Source organism: Thalia democratica, chromosome 5 (genome assembly GCF_965202585.1).
Source record: "Thalia democratica chromosome 5, ktThaDemo2.hap1.1, whole genome shotgun sequence".
Classification (NCBI taxonomy): Eukaryota; Metazoa; Chordata; class Thaliacea; order Salpida; family Salpidae; genus Thalia; species Thalia democratica.
The window spans coordinates 38,833,169-38,852,650 of record NC_139169.1 but is presented as its reverse complement, the minus strand read 5'-3'; the positions used below and the strand labels follow the sequence as shown (position 1 = coordinate 38,852,650).

The window sequence follows — 19,482 nt, the reverse complement described above, 5'->3', positions numbered from 1 at the left end:
AAAGCGTTTTATAGTTTACTTTTATAAAGTTTTATAAAGTATAGCTTTGCTAAACCTAAAATAAAAGTAATGCAAACTTTAAACATATTTTATTTACGGTAAGTTTACTATATTTAAAGACAACAAACATGTTTATTACAAAAATAACGTTCAATATACCAGTAGTCTTCACTGTGTGCACCTGTGCACATTAGGTTGCATAGAAGATATTTCATGTGCACAGGAAGTTTAGGAAGGGGGAACAACTTAATGACGTTTATTATGTTTTTTTCTTATATAAAAACTAAACTTAACATAAAATAACGGATTTTAACTTGTTATTAAGACATTGGAACACGTTTTATTAGTAATAACTTATACTTTTAATAGTCTAGTGTGAAAAAAAATTTCTACTAATTTACGGTGCATAGATTTTTAAAAGTGGTTGAAGACAAAAATACATTATATTAATTATTTAAGAGCTGATTCATACATATACTTTTTTATTATATTTAAAAACTATGCTTTACAACTTGTTTGTTCATTATAAAAAAATCAAGCTAAAAAGTATTTAGTGGTTTGATATATAAAATAACTAAAAAACTTGTAAATTGGCTAATTCTAAAAATTAACCGAATTTTAGTACTAACGACACAAGTATTATCTACTAAGCCAAGTAACTTGACTAGCTGAAAAAAAAACCTTTTGTAATTTCAAAAGAGAAATGCGAAATGCAAAAGTAAACTTGTTTTCTATTTGCTTTGTGAGACGGGCACAAGCACGGTATTTGCACAACACCAAAAATACCTTTAATTCCATTGTGACAAAAATAATAAACATTTAAGGTTGCTAAAACAAAGTTACGCCCTCTGTGTGCCCTGGTGGTTGCTGTTTGCACGCTTTTTTGCCTTCTTTTGAAAATGGCCCGACTATTTGTATTTGCAATGTTTAAGTTAACAATTGCAAATTCTGCCTTACATAAGTGAGTTCGTTGACCCTGAATGAAGCTTTGTTTATTTTGTGTGACCAGCTAAAAATACTTGTGTTTCGAAATCACAAATATTTGAAATATTTTGATTTTCATTATCTTTAATTTTTTTTAAACTACCTCACAGTTCTTAAACAGTTAGTACATCTGATAATTTTTAGTTAAGAAAAATATCGGAAAAAGTCTGCATTGCAGGAGGACTTACATATGCCGTGAGACAAGTTTAACAAAAGGGTTGATCATACCTATTCGATCCTCAGACGACAAGCCTTCGGTAGACAGTGATTTATTTTTTGATGATCGAATTGTTATGATCAACCATTTTGATAGTTTTTAAAGCATTAAAATAGTTTATTTCAGATAATTACAAAAATTAGTATTTGCTAATCTGAAAAATAAAACTAGCATAAAGAATAATGTATATTTATTAAAAATACCAATTTAAATTGAAATATTTACAATTAAACAATATAAATTACGTTTGAACCAAGCCAATGAAAAGTAAACAAAGTGTTCGATCGTAACTGGAAGTTTTTTTATTGTTAAAGAAACAAACATATAAGTTTTTTAACTAAAGTTTTGATTGCAATACTCATCAAACACATTTAAAAAATTATTAGGACTTTAAAAAGTAATATAATGATCATGTATAAAAATCATAACTCAGCTAAATTAAAGTGTATGTTAAATAAATAAAAAATATTAAACTAATTTTATTGAAAAATACTAATTATTCATTACACAATTTTAAATTTCATTTTTTTAAATAAAAATACCCAAAAATATATGTGATACACAACATTTCATAAAGCAAGGGTACATACTTCACTGTTTATAATTTTGAAATTCGCTTCAACTAACAAACTTTGAAAAAACTTTAAAAACTGACTCAGCTAGTTTTATTCGTTTTTGTCATAACCTTTTGCTGTTTTTTTAATGTATACTTTCTTTTTTGCATGTAAAAGTTTTTGACTTTTTTAGTATTTTAAGAGTTTGTAATATGCAAGGTAAATTTTTTTTTAACAAAATAAACTGTAATGTTTTAAAAGTTGTATTTTAGCTTGGCCCCTGTCATGAATGATTTTATTTCTTTCAATGCGTATTGCTTAAAGTAGTTAAATGCTCAATTGATGTCAGATGTAAAAAGTCTCTACATGAAAGCGAGTTAAAAATAAATATAAAATAGAACTAGTAGCTTGGTTGAATTATTCTAATAAGACAAGCATTTCTCTTGACAAACTGTAATGGCTATTGTATGTTTGATTTTGAGCATTTATCAATATCAATATGAAAATTTGCTTTCTTAACAAATTAGTAACTATTCAAGTAGATTAAATGGCCTTAAATTTAAAAGTTTCAAGCAATTTTTTTTATGATATGAAATCTATAATCACATGCTGATGCTATTTCTCAAATAAAAAATTAAAGTTTTAAAGTGACATCAACTTTTCTAAAACTCTTTATATTATTTTTAAACAAATTTCAAAATTATTTGAAAGGTGATTTATCGAATATTCATGAAGTTGTGAAACCTTAAAAACATTTTTAGAACAACTTTATTAACCAAAATTTTGGAACTTTCTGGGCTACCTAAATATTTAATGAATAGTTTTTTTTAAATGAAACTTCAGTTTTTAAATGAGAATTAATAGCAAATTGCTAAGAGCATGACAGTTTTAGTAAAAAAAGTAAATGCCGTAGGCGAGAGAATAGCCTTAGGAAAAAAAGTACAAAAAGGGTAAAATTGTAAATTTTATAAAAAAAACTATTAGACTACTGGTAGCTTAATGTAAATTAAAGCATTTATTGGTTTTTATTAATTAGTGTGTTTAATTACAGTAAATAAATAGTTAAGTAAAAAAGAATGTTTTAATTATATATTGCAGTCATTCTAGATCTTATTAATCTATACAACTTTAGAACTACTGCAGTTTGTATTTTATGGATCTACATTTACTCAACCAGAGACGAAGCTTTTTATTTTAAGCTTGAAAAATATAATTTATTTGACGACATTCATGTTGCAGCAACAAAAATTAAAAGTCCTGACTTGCGCTAATTTCAGGTGTCGAACTAAAAACAACCAATTAAAATGTTTTCTAACTGCCACATCCCCTAAATATGCTGTTCAATTAGAACTTCGACATTTGGAAATTTATATTTGTCTGTTGTTCTTTTTAATTGTCTTTTCCTGCTGTATGTCGACTGCGAGTGCGAAGAGTATCGCTTCTACTAAATTCCTTACAACAACTAACTCCACCCTAACAGCTGGTCTCCGTGAAAACGACTCATTGCTTATTGAAAAGCTTTCTGAATTAAAATCTATTCAACCCCGACAACGTGTCCCTAGGGCACTGCAAAACAAGGACAAAAAGGCTGGACGTCCTGCCAAAAAGAAAAATAAAACCAAGTCGACGAAGCCGAGTAAATCTAAAAAACGTAAACCAAAAGGAAAAGGTAAGAAGCGGAAAAGGTGTAAGAAGAAAAATAAAAGTTGCAAAAAACACAAGAAAAAGAAAAACAAGAAGAAGAATCGTAAAAAGAAGGACAAGAAGAAGGATTCATCATCTTTTAAAGATCTTGGTTCGACGACTAACAGAATTTACAGTAAATCGGGCAACTCTTTTCATTTGGCAGTGCTTCAGAACGGAACTGTTAAAGGTGAACCAAGTAACAAGGAATCTGATTCCAGTAAGTTAAACGTTTTGATTTAAACTTAAGATTTTAATAAAATAAGTATTCATAAACAAGTTTTATCGAAATTAAAACTTAATTCCATTTTTGTTATCAGATTCAAAACTTAATCTTTACTTAACATTTTACTATAAAAGTTATTCAGTTCATTTTATTTTAGTTATTGTAAAAACTAAATTATGCTATATAAAGTACAATAACTGTTAGCGAACAAAATTACAATTTAACATAGTAGTTGAAATAATACAATTTGTTTAGAGTTAGATTAAAATACTTTTTAGAAATTTTTATACTAATTAAATATTTAAGCTTAAAAGATATATTTAAAAAAAACCGTACAGGTTTATTGTATATCTATTAGTATATTTTATATTTGACAAAAGTAAACTCTGTACATTTAGAATATATACCTTTTCAACAATTTAAAAATTGCATTGAACTGTGCATCGACATAGAATATCACAGTTAACAGAACAAATTAAAATGTAACTAATGATGCTTGTATCTTTAGTATTTAAAACAAAAGTTGTTTTAAAACAGTTTTGCAAAGGCCGTAAAATATAAATATAGAACATTTACAATAGTTTTTGCTTTAAGTTTTATATCACTATGATTATACAAAATTATTCATTTTTAATATTTTTTGATGAATTTATTAATATAAATTTAAATGAACATAGTATACAACTATTTTTTTTTGACTTTAACTAAAAATTTAAAAACGCATTTGTTGTATAATTTAAAACTCAAAATAAAGTTAAAGAAAACTTTTTTATGTTATTAGACAAATCATTTTGATATTTCAAATAAGCATTAGTGACATGTAGCATGTAGCATGAACAAACAAGGTGTTTAACCAGTCATTGAAAGTTGTTACCTAAGATAAGCTTTCAAACAAAGCAACATTTTACACTTTTATCATAATGTACACAAATGACAGAAAACAGTTTACTTTCTCACTAAATCACACCTAAAATTACACGTTTAAATAAGTAAAAATAGAAACTGGCATTTACACCGGCAGTAGGTTTTGATGAGTGAATACAGCTATCTTTATTTAATTTGTAAAACCCATCAGTTTGTGTGCCCAAAAGTTATATTTCTCAATCACTGCTAAAAAAAATGTTGTAAAGTTGTGTTGTGTCAGCAAAACACAAAAGATGGTTATTTGTTTATGTTTTGTTTTGAAGTTAGGAAAAAAGGTGCGCAAACATTCGCACCTTAATTGTTTGATAGGTACCTTTCTCGATTGGAATTTCAACTTTCACATAAATTATCGACAAAATTCCAATCCAAATGCACGAAGTATTTGCACAAAAAAAAGGACACTCTTTTTGTTGCAGCACAAACGTAGTACTTATTTATTCTCCATTGGTTGATTTTCCTTTCAAGTACTTTAAAATTTTCATTTCTTAAAAAGTTACATTTTTTCGTTGCCTGTTAACAGGTTTCTATTTTACTTAATCGCTTTACTTACCTCAATTATGTAGGAAATGTTTTTTACGTCTAAATTTCTTACTTAAGTAACATAACAGCGGCACAACAAAGTAGTTTGAATTACAGTAAAAAATAACAGGGCTTCGCGCGGGGTGGAGAGTTAAAGCTATTGCTCGATCAAAAAGAAAATAATAAGTTATTATAAAATTATAAAAGTATAAAAGTTATATATTTTTAAATTTTTGTTTACAAACGACTTGTTTTAACTGCGGGAGTTTTATCTTAATAAAGTGTTATTAATAAATACTAAATTAAGGGGTTTTTTAAATACTTGTAAACTTTTTGCACCCCCTATCAAACATACTACGCGTCGCTACTGGTACAGTATATTGTTTGAAATAAAAGCTATACTTATCAAAAAACCATAATAATAAAATAAAATTATAGCATATATTAAAAGAACTTTAATTTAATTAAAAAATAATTATAAATAAGTAGTATCTTTCACTACACAAAACTTATTTAGAGAAACTGAGAAACAAGATCTCCTTTAAGTCATGACACAATAATAACTGCGGATAACATCAAATAAATAACCTTGCTAAACAGCTTTTATGACGTCACAGTCAACGTTCTATTATGACAGCATGAATATCGGCTGTCGACCGTGAAAAGCACGTGTTCGCGACTAAAAAATGTATATCACTTGAACATCGTTTAATTAAAATGTTTTTACGTAGGAGTGTCGTTTACTTGCACAACTTTTAATTACAACCGATATTAAAATCATTTTTGTATTACTCAGTCAATTTTTTAGACCTAAAGTGAATGAATGCTATTTCCAGATTATTATCTTTATTAAAGGTGGAACTACAGTAGCAATTAAGTGGTGTGAGGGTAGTTAAAAATTTAACCAGACAAATAGTCGTATCTATTTAGGTACCATTAAAATAAGTTGTTACACGCAACTGACAAATGTCATTTTTTAGCAACAAGAGTAGCAAGATAATCAGAAAGTTTTTTATTTCTAGGCACGACCCTGCTCAATTTTTTAGCGACAAACTGAATATCGAACATGTGAAGATTTTGCAAACAATTTACTAAAAAAATTTTCATAAGCACGCAATACTTTTGTATATTTTATGTCTCATTTTGTATGTATATAGTAAGCTTATTTACGGATTTCACTTAACTTGTTCTGTTTTCAATTAACATAAGTTAATTTCAGGTACTAAACATTGTATTTAAAACTTAGAAAAATTTAAATAAAAGTCACCCATAGTTAGTTTTTTTTTCATTATTGGCTTAGCTTTTAATTACTAAAAACTGTATTCATTTAAGGGCCTGTTGTATGAAGAAATTGAAGTTTAATTTTTACATTTAAGTTAGGATGTCTACAACAATTATCAGTTGTATTTGAATAATTAGAAGCCTAAAATTTACAAAAAAAAAAGACTGTTCATGGTATAATTCACCATTATAAATGTATACTTTTATTAAACTAAAACAAGAAGTTTTAAAGTTTTACAAGTAAAACACTTAAACTTTTGTTTTCAAATCATGTCACATTAACTATATTTACTTTAACGTAGCTTGTACCTTTAAATCATTGTTTTTTTGTTTTACGTTTTTGATTTTGAAAGTAGAAAAACTTGGGAATTGAATGATGCTTAAATATTTAAAAGTTAAATAACCTAGTAGTTTAGGTAGCTTAAAAACTTAGTAAACTAAGCTTAAACTTTGAGTACTCTATGAAGCCATTTATTTTCAAACTTTACTCTTAACTTAGTAAAAAGAATACAAGGAAAGAAAAGACAGTAATTTAAAATTTATTTATCTTATATTTTGACAAACAAAAAAAATTACTAGTTTGTATATTAAATGCACTATAATGTAGCAGACAGTTTGTTTTATTCTTCAAAAAATCGTAGCAATGTCGCAGTTTGTGCGATTGTGAAACACATAACAATGGCCAAATAAATGTTTATTTTTCCTATGTCATCGCACATTCTCCTGCTTGCTAAACTGTTGTTAGTTGAATCTAATGCAATGTTGATTTAGCTAATAAATACGTCGAATTCCAGCGATAAAAATTATATCCTAATATTAAACAAATAAAAAACTGTATTACGTTGTGGTAACACTATTTACAATGACTGTAACGTTGATCAGTTTACATCAAATAAAGCTTTTTTGGTTGTTAGTTTACTATCAAATCGTAAGTAAATTTTTTATAGTTAAAAACTAAACTTTATTCTATCACACCTACTTTAAACTTGTTTACTATAAGCTTTAAGTTTTACTTCAGATATTGCAGTATGAAACTTTTAACTTCTTGTTTTAAATTATTTAAAAGATATTTTTTGGCTACAACGGCTTGACTTCAAACGGAACATTATAAAATATATAGAAGCGGACATGAGCTAGTTATTTTATTTGATTATTTCAAGTTATTGCGAGCTTTGCATAAAAATTTGAGAAAGTCAAATGACCAACATGCTTTACAGATTATTTATCTAGACAAAAGGCAAAATAAAAACTAAATGAAAAATATATAAATGCAGGTGCTGAAAAAATCTATTTTAAAATCTGTTTAAAAAACAGGTTAATTTTGTTGTAATAATATTTTATTTATTAAAGGACTAATTTGCGACCAACATTTTTTTTCTTAATAAAACCAACAAAGCAACAAAAAAATGCTGAATGATTAGTATAATGTGAAATTTATAAACTAAAACGCAACATATCAAATAAAATGTACCTGCTGAAGAAGAAAAAACATTTAAACAGCTTCAGAACTTTTTCTTTTATAGTGCAAAATATTTTTAAGTACAAGTAATTATTTGATTTTTATTTTTTTGTAGGGTTAGTTACTTTAACTTTTTTGTCAACGTGTCATTTTTTTTGACGAAAAGTACTTGATTTTCTTTTATTAACAAATTTTTACTTAATAACATGTCGTAATATCTTTTACTATTCTTAAACTAATATCTGATGAAATATACAAGGATAGATTGTTATATCATACGTTTTTGTACTTGTTGCTTACATAAGTTAGTCTTTTTTACCAGTGATTATAAATAATCGATGGGATTTAAAAACTTATAGTTTAAATGGCTAAAACGTCTTCAGTTTTTTAGGCTTGCAACAATTTAATTTTATAGCGTTTTTTACTACTTTATGGCATTTAATAACTACATTATTTAAAATTCAAAACAAATTATTTTTCAAATAAACACTTAAACCTTTTTTTATTAACTTACTTTCTTAACTTTATTAATTAAATACCTTTTGCTGGTATGACTTATATACAAAAAATTTTTACAGCTATAATCGAAGTAAAGAGTATAGACAACAATGGAATTGTCACTTTACGAGGACTGCATGCTAAATTATATGTTTGTGTTGGAGAAAAAGGAAAAGTTAAAGCTCAGGTATTTATTTAAATAAATAAATAAATACTAAAGTAAAAAGAAATATTTTTAAATTTGTTGTTAACATAAACGGAATCCTAATTGGCTATTTAAGTTCTTTTTAGGTTTAATTTTCAGTTTGTATTAGAAAAACAACTTTTTAAATAAATTAAAACCTTTAATTATAGTCATTGTAAGATGTACCAAACATTTTATTTCAAAAAATTGAAAACACGAGGTAAAATTTTATATATGACTTTAAAAAATTTCTACCTCTTGTTTTTTTTACGTAAACATCAAGTTTAGAGTGATTTCATTGGACCGAGAACCTATAATAAATTTACGCTACCTTATAATTTGTTATTCTATACGACTATATGAAACATTATTTTTCAAGTTTCTGATCAGTTTGTTGTTAAGCAATAACTAATTTGTGTTCATTAGTGTGCAGTCAAAAATATAAAGTTAATTAAAAGGTAAAAATTAACTATATTTAAATGTTTTGGACGTGGAATAAACTGTCGATTTTTAATTTTCTTCTTTTAAAGTTGATCATTTTATAAAAGTTTGTCTTCTGTGAACCTAAAAGTATACTTAGTATAAAAAACTGTATACATTTTTTTGAAAACTTATATGAAAAACGTTTATTAGCACTTTTACTATCATTTAATTAATTTTTTCCCATTATAAAAGTAACTTGTATTTTTCGGCACACTGGATAGGTATAAAAAGCATGCGATGTATACAAAGAACTTCAAACACGGAACATAAACATAGGTTATTATAAATACACATAAAAATAAAGATGCCAAAAATTTATTAAAAAACAACTGTTTTTTTTTCAGAATTTATATATACTTTTATATATTAAACTTATAATTGCTTATTCTTTTAACAAACAGTAATCAGCTTTCTTCATCTATTTTTTTCAGCTTATTTCAAACTAAGCAATAATTCCAAGCGTCGGCAAAATGCTCAAAGTCAAAATAAGCGGTCCAAAGTAAACTTTTTACTTTAAATGGTACTTTTCAGCCAAAAATTTATCGTTCTATAATAATAATAAAATGAACGTTTTGTAGTAAAAACTTGCAATTATGTTCTTTGTTTAATGACTATTCTGTATTTGCTACTTTATTACTTATTCTATCAAATGTTTGGTTCAAACATTGATTTTATTTTACTTGCTACAATCATTCAAGCCCGCGACTTAAAAAGGCTGTCAACCCCTGCAAAAGACGAAAGAAAAAGGACATCAATTAGTCAAATGTATATACAAAATCTATTTTCAACTAATCTTATTAAGGTTTACTTATCACTTCATGTCTTAAAAAGATATAGACTAAATACCTTTTTTTCAAACCAAGCAGCCTCTGGTAACACCCTCTCTATTAACTCTTTTATTTCTACTAACCATTGTCATGAGAGCAGGGTGCTATTCCCAATCAGAGTTTAATATCTTTTAAAGGCAACAACCGGCTTTTTTTTTTGCCTTACATTTTTTTTATGTATATTTTTACCATCAGCCGGCTTTTAGAGTGTGGGTTACATAAATGAAATAACAGTTACTTGTAAAATACATTAAGTTCATAACAGTTTTCCGACAAAATTCTACTTTTAATCTAAAAATACATCTGGCGTTAGTTTTGTTTACATTTGGTTCGAACCAGCATTTAATGTGATTATAGCGCGTAGAAAGAAATCAAAGAGCGAGCGAAACGCTAAAACAATAATAAAAACATCAATCACAACATGCGACAAGTGTTACGTCACATAGAATATTATCGCTTGACTAACATTTAACTTTAAGGCAAAAATTTGGCAAGTGCTCGATCATTTTCTTCAAAACAGAATGACAACGCAGTTATTATTTTTGTGGTTTCCAAATTTAGTAAAAATATTTACATAACGTTTTTCAGACTTGCTTTTTCTTCTTTTTTGGGTGTTAGATTGCAACTAGTTGTTGATTTCTTAATAGTTTTTTTATATATCGTATGAAATATTTTAAAAATTGAATTTTAGTATAACTGCAAAGTAAGAAATTGAAATTTAAAAAAATTTGGTTTGATTTAATTTTTTTATACCATCCTATATTCAATTTAATTAAAGTTTTAAGAAAAGTACTTTTGTTGAACATAAGTAATGACCATTTCTCATAAAAAATAAGTAAAATTTGTTATAAACAACCGGAAAAATAAAATCTCCCCACTACGCGTATTCATTTAATTGAGTAAACATACGTTCCTTTATAAAAATTAGTTTTCTATTTACGAAAGTCCTTTAGCTGTGCAGTTTACGGAACAGGATTTTAATAGTTTTTTTTTTTGTAAAGTTTTATTTGATATATTTAAGATTTTGATTTGCACTGCTTTTCTATTACCATTTTAATAATTTATCTTCACTAATTTATTTGATAGTTTCTATAACCTCGGAGCATCAGTTAAAATAAAATACCAAGTATTAATTTATTTAGAGGTTATATTAAACAATAATGTTACCATTTCGATCGTAAATAAACTGCATTAACAGAATCATATATGTTCTATTCATAAGGATTATAAGGTCAACTTAAGGTTGGTTATTACAATACCTAATTGTTGACGATATCTGTCAAAATCAGTGCCAATATTTTCAACAAAGTAGTTGTTTTTAAATTTCTAGAAAAATATTTTTAAGATCATCAATTAAGTTGTTTTAAATTGCTGAGGATAAAAATACAAGTATCTAGCTTGCAAACAGATGTGTTAGCAAAATTTGTTAACTAGTTATGTAAAGTCTTTTATGTTAGAAAGGGTTGTCGAACAGTTTTTTTTTACTTTTGATATAACAAATGCTTTTAAAATTTAATTAAGTTTAAAAAGTTTTTTTACAAATGATAAACTAAATTAATATTTTACTGTTTATAAACATCGATTTTCACTTTAGTAAAATTGAATGAACTGTTAATTTATTTTGTTATGTTTTTTTTTACTTTTGTACTACTAAAGATAAATAGTTAGCGTAGCTTGTAAACTTTTTCTTTAGTTTACTTTGACTTTTTTAATTAATTTAACGTCAAAATTTACATATTTAAGATTTTTAACATAAATAAAATTTTATGTCTGTAAAAAGTTTCAAACAAATTGACTGAAAAAGGATGTTATTGATAATTTAGCAAACTTATCCCAGTAAACATACTTTTTTTAGTTTTCAAAATATGTGTAAAATATTTTAGAACCTGCTAAGCTTTTTATTGACGATTAAACGTTTGATTGGTTCAATGAAATCGGACAAACAGAAAATACATTGTTCTTAGGTCACGAACTTAAGTAGCTCAGCTGTAAGTCTAATCACTTCCGAACTCTTAAAAGTCCTTTAATCTCGTCACCTCTAGTTTGGATCGAATCCAGTTAGTAAGCATTAATGACTACAAGCGTAAACAAATCAGACAAATGTTTTCGACGGATTGACTTGACACTGACACCAATTACAGTATTGTGTTGAGGCAACAACCGTTAATTTCGCGTTTCGAGAACAATTAGTGGCAGTTTTAAAAAAATCCTAAAACTTTTGCGGTTTTCTTTAATACGCGTTGTTTGCTTGGTAGCTTTAGTGCTTTTTAATATTGTTATGATTTTGATGGTTTGAAATTGGAATTAAAGAAATTGATTGGACTTTAAATAAAAATTTTCAAGTGTTAGAAATTATATGTTTTTTGTGCTTTTAAAAGTTCTAAAGCTTTTTTAAAGAAAAAATCTTAAGCAAAATGCAATAAAAGCGAACCAATTTTTATTTTGTAACAAAATAATCACTTTAACAGGAGAAATATATCAAGGCAAAGTGCACTTTTCAATCAACAGTGAGAGATAACAAACAAACTACCTACAAAGCACTAGCAAAATGCGGCAAGCGCAGATGCAGGGGATACTTGAACCTCAACAAACAGGGTCAAGTCAGGAATGTGATGAGGTATAAAAGTTACTTGGACCAACAAACACACTTCCTTCCAAGGTATAAACAGTTGATTTATTTGATTAACGTTTTAGAAATTACATTTAAAGATAAAAAAACATTAAAAACAATAAAAAAAATTATAAATCACGTTTTAATAGAACTTTGTAAGTTTAGTATAGCAAATAATAAAAAAAATAATTTAACTGTGTTTGAGAAAAGCCTTTTTTTCAAGTTAAGTGAAAACAGTATTAAAATTATTTCTCTGAAAACCGATTAGAGTTGCAGGCCGACGCATAAAACAATTGACTACAGTACACAAGTAGAACAGAACATCGTAAACTTTTTTAAAAACAGTTTATTTTTTATATAAAGAGAATATAAGGTAATTTATTTAGTTTATCATTTTAATCGCAGAAATATAGAAAACAGAACCAAACGATATCTCAAAGCGCAAAGACAAAACTTCTCACTGGTTGGAGTAACAACGCAGGACGTAAAATCTGCAATCAGAGAACAAAGAGCCCTGATTTTTACGCTAAAATCTTTATGAAGAGTATTTACCTGTTAAAAAGTCCTTTATAATTAATACTCAATACTTTAATGCGCAGAGATTGAAACGTATAAAAAAATAATGTAGGTAAACCAATTTAATTGATTAGTTTTATTTTTTTATAACAATTTTGTTTTGACTACTTTCTTTTCTCATATAGTTCAATTCAGGTTTTACTACAAACTGCTTTGGTAATTACTTTACATATTCAAAATTCCTTAAAATAAAGTGCTAACTATCTGTTATTTCAATTTCGTTTTTAAATTTTAAACAATTGGCAAAAAATTAAAAGAAAAAAAAATTATAGAACACTAAGTTGCATATATTTTTACCTTATTTTATAATTGTATAAGCTGTCTTTTCTAACTATTTATTGTGTGCTGGTCGCAACTTTTGATTTTTTAATGCTTATTATTATTTGACAGAGAGTATTTTTGACTACTTTTTACAGAAATGCAAAGACATTTGTACGTTTTTAAACAACTTATAGCGTCTAAATAATGTTTTTTTGTGAACTTTTACGGTTTATTTATCACTTACAAAATTTGTTAGTAGTTTTTTCTTTAATTATAATTATTTTTAATCTACAGGTAGATTTTTTAGTATTTTCGGTTATCATTTTCTAAAAACTAATTTAAAAACTAATTTTGACGTTGCAATTCGACTTTACAAGTCTTGTCTAGTTGAGAATTGGCATAAACAAATTTATGACTTTCACCATTAATAATTGTTAGCAAAGTACTAAAAAACTAACTTACAGAGCTCATTCCAAAAATGTTTTAAACAGAGTTGTTTTTATAAAAGTATGTTTGATTCTGTTGGTTCTTTCAATAAGTTCTTATTTGAAACAGAAAAAGTCGAAAAGCTTTTGGTTGTTATACTTTTTTTTAAATCGTTTTTAAAACAAAATATGTAAGTTTTTTTTATATATAAATAAATAACTGTACAAAACCTAATTGCATTTTTTGTTTAAAGTGTTAAAAATATAAATGTTTTACATTTAAATTTGTTTTTAATAAAAACAGTTATATCGTTTTAACAAAAATCAAGACTATTTTAATATATTAATACTTTTGAAAAATTTATATAGACTTTTACTTTTAAAAGACAAGCGTTTAGTTTGTTGAGGGAAAATATACTTGTTTAAGTTTAATACGTTGTTATTTTATTAAAAGTTCTGTTTTTTAGGTTATATTTAATTTAATTATTTCAAATGTTTTTTTGCTCATTTATTTTATTTATTTAACTTTAATTTATCTAAATATAATTGTTACATATTAAAAAATTTTTAAATTAAAACAAAGAAACTTTTATCTAGTATGTTTTGGGTTACTTTATAGTTCATATTTTAGTGAAAATGAATTAAGTTTATTAACTACTAAATTTTACAATATATAACTAATAAATTCCAGTACAAAACTTTCGAAATATCAAGTTATTATGAATTTAGATAAAATATTTAACAGCATAAACTCAATACATTTTATAGAATATATTAAATTTTAAATGGTTAGTCAATGTTTAATTTGTTTAATTAAGAAAATTCTACAACAAAGAAAATCATACATTAGTAGCATAAATTTCGTACTATTTATTTTTAAAGCTGTAGAAAAACACAAACTTCTTTAAATAAATTGATCAAATACTTGTTTGTTGAAAAACTAAGCTTATATACTAGTGAAGCTCCTAAAAAAGTTTTCAGTTAAAAAAATGTTTGCTTTGTAAATTTTTCTTTCCAAAGTAGAATATTCTATGAACTTTATATATTAATCTTAGAACCAAAAAAAGTTATTAAGAAACTTAAGTACTAATATTTAAGAAATACTTTAAAACACGTAAGAATTTAATTATAATAAAATTATCTATAATTGTAATTATATAGTATTAAATTCTATATTAACTTTAATTATATCTGAAAATTGCTGACAAATAAGGTTTATTTCTCCTAACCTTGACAATACATTAAAAAGTATCCGAGGTGTACGACTCGATAAACGAAAGGTTTTTTTCGCGGACTTGGTCTCAGAACTAAATATTTTGAGAATTTTTTTTATTTTTAATAAAAATTATTCATAAACGTTTATAAAAGTTTATAAATAATGTATATCAAATTACAGATGCATCTATTTCGCAGCTAGTTTGATTTTTTTTAAACAATAACACATATTTTAAGCAACTAATTAAAAGGAAGGGAAAATTAGTACTGATTTTGTGAAATTAGTTTAAATAATACTTATTTTAACCTACAGTTTATTTTTAAAATGCTGTATAACAGCAGTAGACATGTACTTCACTTTCATAAAAATATTTATTAAAAGTTACCACAGAAAAAAAAAAGTACTACTTACATACACCACTCAAAACATCTTTAGGTGCGGTTTATGTAAATTTAAAAGTGTCCTAAATATTTTCAAAAGTGAATGTTTTTTTAAAACTTAACCAAATAACGTACTTTGTAAGTAAATATTGGTAGTGAAATCTCTATCATAGTTTTTATGTTAACTATACAGATTTATTTTTGTTGTATATGTCTACATAATTATAAAAAAGTGTGTATCTAAAAAAAAATCATACTAATATAGTACTTTACAAACTGCACTTGCCTTCAAGAAGATCTGTGCTTAACTAAAAAAATAAACAGGTGCTAACGGTAAGCGTTTTTTTTTACTTTTCACTACGAACCCAGAAAATTTAGTGAAGTTTTCAACAACTTTTTCTTTAGGGTGTCAGATTTACATACTCGCAGGCCACAGTCTGCCGTGTTCCATGTAAAAAAATCATTCGAGAGTGAACAAAATCGTCAGTAATTAAAACATACTTATAAATAACAAAGGCTAAACTAACATTTAACTACGTCGTTTGAAACAAATAAGCAAAAAAAAACTTTCACACTCTTTTTCGTGCACCTTAAAAACTTTTAAGTAAGTTTGGTTCAATTCAAAGATTACTATCTTAGTTTATTAAAAAAATGCCGTTTTTTTTTTCAATTGTAAGTTTCTTGTAATTAAAAGCCCTTTTCTAGTGTAACATAAAATTTGGAATTTTTATACCTAATTACTTAATTATACGTTCTAAATTTTCTGTTACTGGCTTTATATATATATAATTGAGTGAGATAGTACAGATAAAGATTTTAAAGAGAAAACTTATAAAATCTAAATAAGTTAACATAAATTTATTGATATGATACGTATCATAGATATCACTTATTTTTTTATTCAATCTAAGTTTTACATCCTTGTTTAAATTAAGTGATTTTAGTTTTATTTAATATAGTGTCTTTTTATCTCTGCACATAATTTACACATATGTTTTATATGACGCACTTAATGTAAATTTTTAGACTAAATCTGTTGTTAGACTAGCTTATTATCTTTAAAATTTAAAAATCTTTTTTATTTATTATAAAGAGTCCATTTTATTATATTTTGTTTAAAAGTTTCTATTTTCATATCAATGTTTTACTTTTATAAGGTATTTTAATGTTGTTAGTTAGGTTTTAACATTATAACTAAATTTGTAAAATCTTTTAAGTAATTTCTAAATATTTGTTATTATTGTAAAGTTAGTGTTTTTAATTAAATTTTTTTGAACACTCATAAGTCAAATTCATATAAAATGAAATAGAGTCTTAACATTCATGACTTTATTTCAAAATAACTTTACATTAAAAAGTTTTTAGCATAAAGTTATCACAGAGTTTGAAACAAAATGAAAATTAATTTTATTGACATACATACTGTTTTAAAGTATTTTATATATTCAAGAAAAAATAAATCTGCTTCGCTTTACAAATATATTAGTGCTTCTCATAGAATAACTTAAAACTTTATCTTAAGAATCATACTGAGAGATTAAGTAAATAAAAAGTTTTAATTAATTTTATGACAACGTATGACTTAGTGTCATGTAGAAATAAATTGTAAAATCTTTTATTAGGATTTACATGACATGCTTATTTCTTTGTGCAAAGTATTTACGATTGCCTGACTAGTACACTGTTTAAGTTAATATATGAATGGCATGTTTATAATTTTAACATTGCTATTATTTCATGATATTTTCCGAACTATTTTCACACTCAGTTAAAAGAAGTATGTATCACTAAACCAAATATTAATTGCTTTGTTACTACCATAAAAATAAGATTTTTTTTTAAGTTGGTACATATTTTCTATAAGTTAGCATATCTAATTGTCTAACGTATTTTATAAATGTCTAGAAGCTTTTAGTAATTTTTAAAGTAAATATAACTAAAATTAAAACTTTGATCAATTTTTACTACAAGACTTACTATTTCAATGAATAACTTAATATTTTCTTTTACTATCTACCTAAATTGTTTAGTGAGGTTAAAAAAATTTGATTTCAGTAACTTTTTTTTATATTTTTTGAAATTAGTTGTTGATTTTTTTTCTCAAATGCTAGATAACCTTTTGTCTATTTTTTAAATATCAATAAAAAATTAAATGAACATAGATAAGACTGGGCGGTTTAGATAGGTTTCCTTGAGCCTGTGCTATCCGTGAACTGAAAAAATAGACTGCAAGGTCTTTAGAAAGTACTTTTATTTGCAAAAAAAAGTAAAACAATTTTCAAATAAACTTAACTAACAAGTTTATGAACGTAATGAAATAAAAAGTATAAAATAAAGTTTATAAAAAGAAAGTACTTATCATTAATATAACTATCCCTATTTTAGCTGCAACTTATAAAAGAGTCTAACTGTGACCAAAAAAAAAATGTTTATGAAGGTCCAATTAATAAGTTTGCATGGGTAAATTAAGGTTTTAAAAATGTTAAAAAATATAATACTCAACAACTAAGAAATACTTTTAAAAACTAAATTTTAAAATTCTTAAAGTTTGATAAGTAAGTATTATAAAAATTTTAATTTTTTATCAACAAAACTACACCAAACAAAAAAAAATTAACGCAATTATACAAAAAATTTGTTTAGAAAATATATAAGTTAGTAATTCAATGAACAAATGATTAATTTTCACTTGTTTTCTTAAAAAACTGTTAAATACTGTAAAAAAGTACTTTATGAATAATCAATACAGTCTTATACATGATTGCCATTAAAAATGCCTGAGTTACATCAAACAATCCTAAGTTTATTAAAATTTGAAAAATCTAAAGACTGAAAGACTTGCTTAAATACCTAAAACACGATTGTCATAAATTAGAAAATAATTACAATTTATAAACTATAGTTTTCAAAGTGTATTCTGGATGTAAAAATTTTACCTTATGTTATTTGCATACTTTTAAAAAATATTATGTGCTCACTTAAATATAATAAGCATCTGTGTACATTAGTGTGCGTAAAAATTAGTTTTGTGTGCACAGAAAGTTTAAAAGAAAAATTGAAAAAACAGTCTTTGTAAAAGAAAACTTTGCTATTTAACCATACATTTAATCTAAATTAAGTAAAAGTTAAAGACGTAAAAGTGAGCATCTGTGCACATTGGTGTGCATAGAATTTATTTTAAAGTTTCCAGTAAATTTACTTTAAACGTGGAAGTGTGTTCTAAACAAAAACTGTTTTGTTTTATATCTTATTCTTATTTTGTTTGAAATGTGTCCGTACACACGAAAGTATGACTAAACTGAAAAATCAATTTCATTAGAAATAAATTATGCTTAGATTACACTTTATTAAAACTAAGTATTAGTAAAAAAGAAGGTTTAGTACATTGGAGTGCATATGTTGCCCCGACAATAGCACAATAAAAATTAGCTTCCTATCTTTTGCCACCGCCAAACTGTTTACATTTTTCTGAACAAGTCAAATTCGAGAACCGCTTACCGATTGAGATTAAGGGTTAGGGGTAACTATGGTAGTGTAAAGTAAATAAAACATAAATTAAAAAAATTAAAAAATGTATAAAACAAATTAATAAATAAAGAAAATACAAAGAAAATCGGTCGGATTTTGAACGCGGGTGGATTTTGATAGTATACCCTGAAAACAACTTCTTTATAAATTTTATATGACCTTAAAATTTCGACCTTTGAGTTTTTCGCTAAAACTTTCATCCCAAAAACAAAAAATCATCACAAAAGCACATTCTACGCGTTTTCAGATTATATGAAGAAAGTTTCATTGTTCAAGTTGTCTGAAAAGAAGTTGATGATTGCTACATGTAAAAAAATTACAGCCAAAAATTTGAAAGTCGAAATTTAAAGGTCCCATACAATTTACATAGGGGTTGTTTTCAAAAAATGTAAAAAGCGTGACAATGGTAAAAGGGAGGAAGTTAGTTTTTTTGTGCTGTCTATTTATGCGATTTGCCACACACCAAAAGTTAAATTTTGGTCTGCTACAAAATTTTCATTTTTGAGGGGCAACAGATGCATTCTAGTGTCACTAGGACTGAATTCAAAGTGCACAAAGAACTTCTGAAAATGTGTCAAATTAAAGTTAAATAAATTAATATACTTTGTCTGGTTATTATGTTATTTCAAATGTTATTGTTCTCACT

General features: G+C 25.5%; 1 protein-coding gene across 1 annotated transcript; it reads left to right on the top strand.

The window, feature by feature from the left end:
* The first annotated feature begins 3,165 nt into the window (after positions 1 to 3,165).
* LOC145836507 (uncharacterized) lies at positions 3,166 to 12,991 on the top strand. Its single transcript, XM_082944303.1, has 4 exons — positions 3,166 to 3,658; positions 8,426 to 8,532; positions 12,308 to 12,498; positions 12,856 to 12,991. Exons 1-4 carry the CDS (start codon positions 3,166 to 3,168, stop codon positions 12,989 to 12,991), a joined length of 927 nt encoding a protein of 308 aa, XP_082800429.1.
* Positions 12,992 to 19,482: the final 6,491 nt, after the last annotated feature.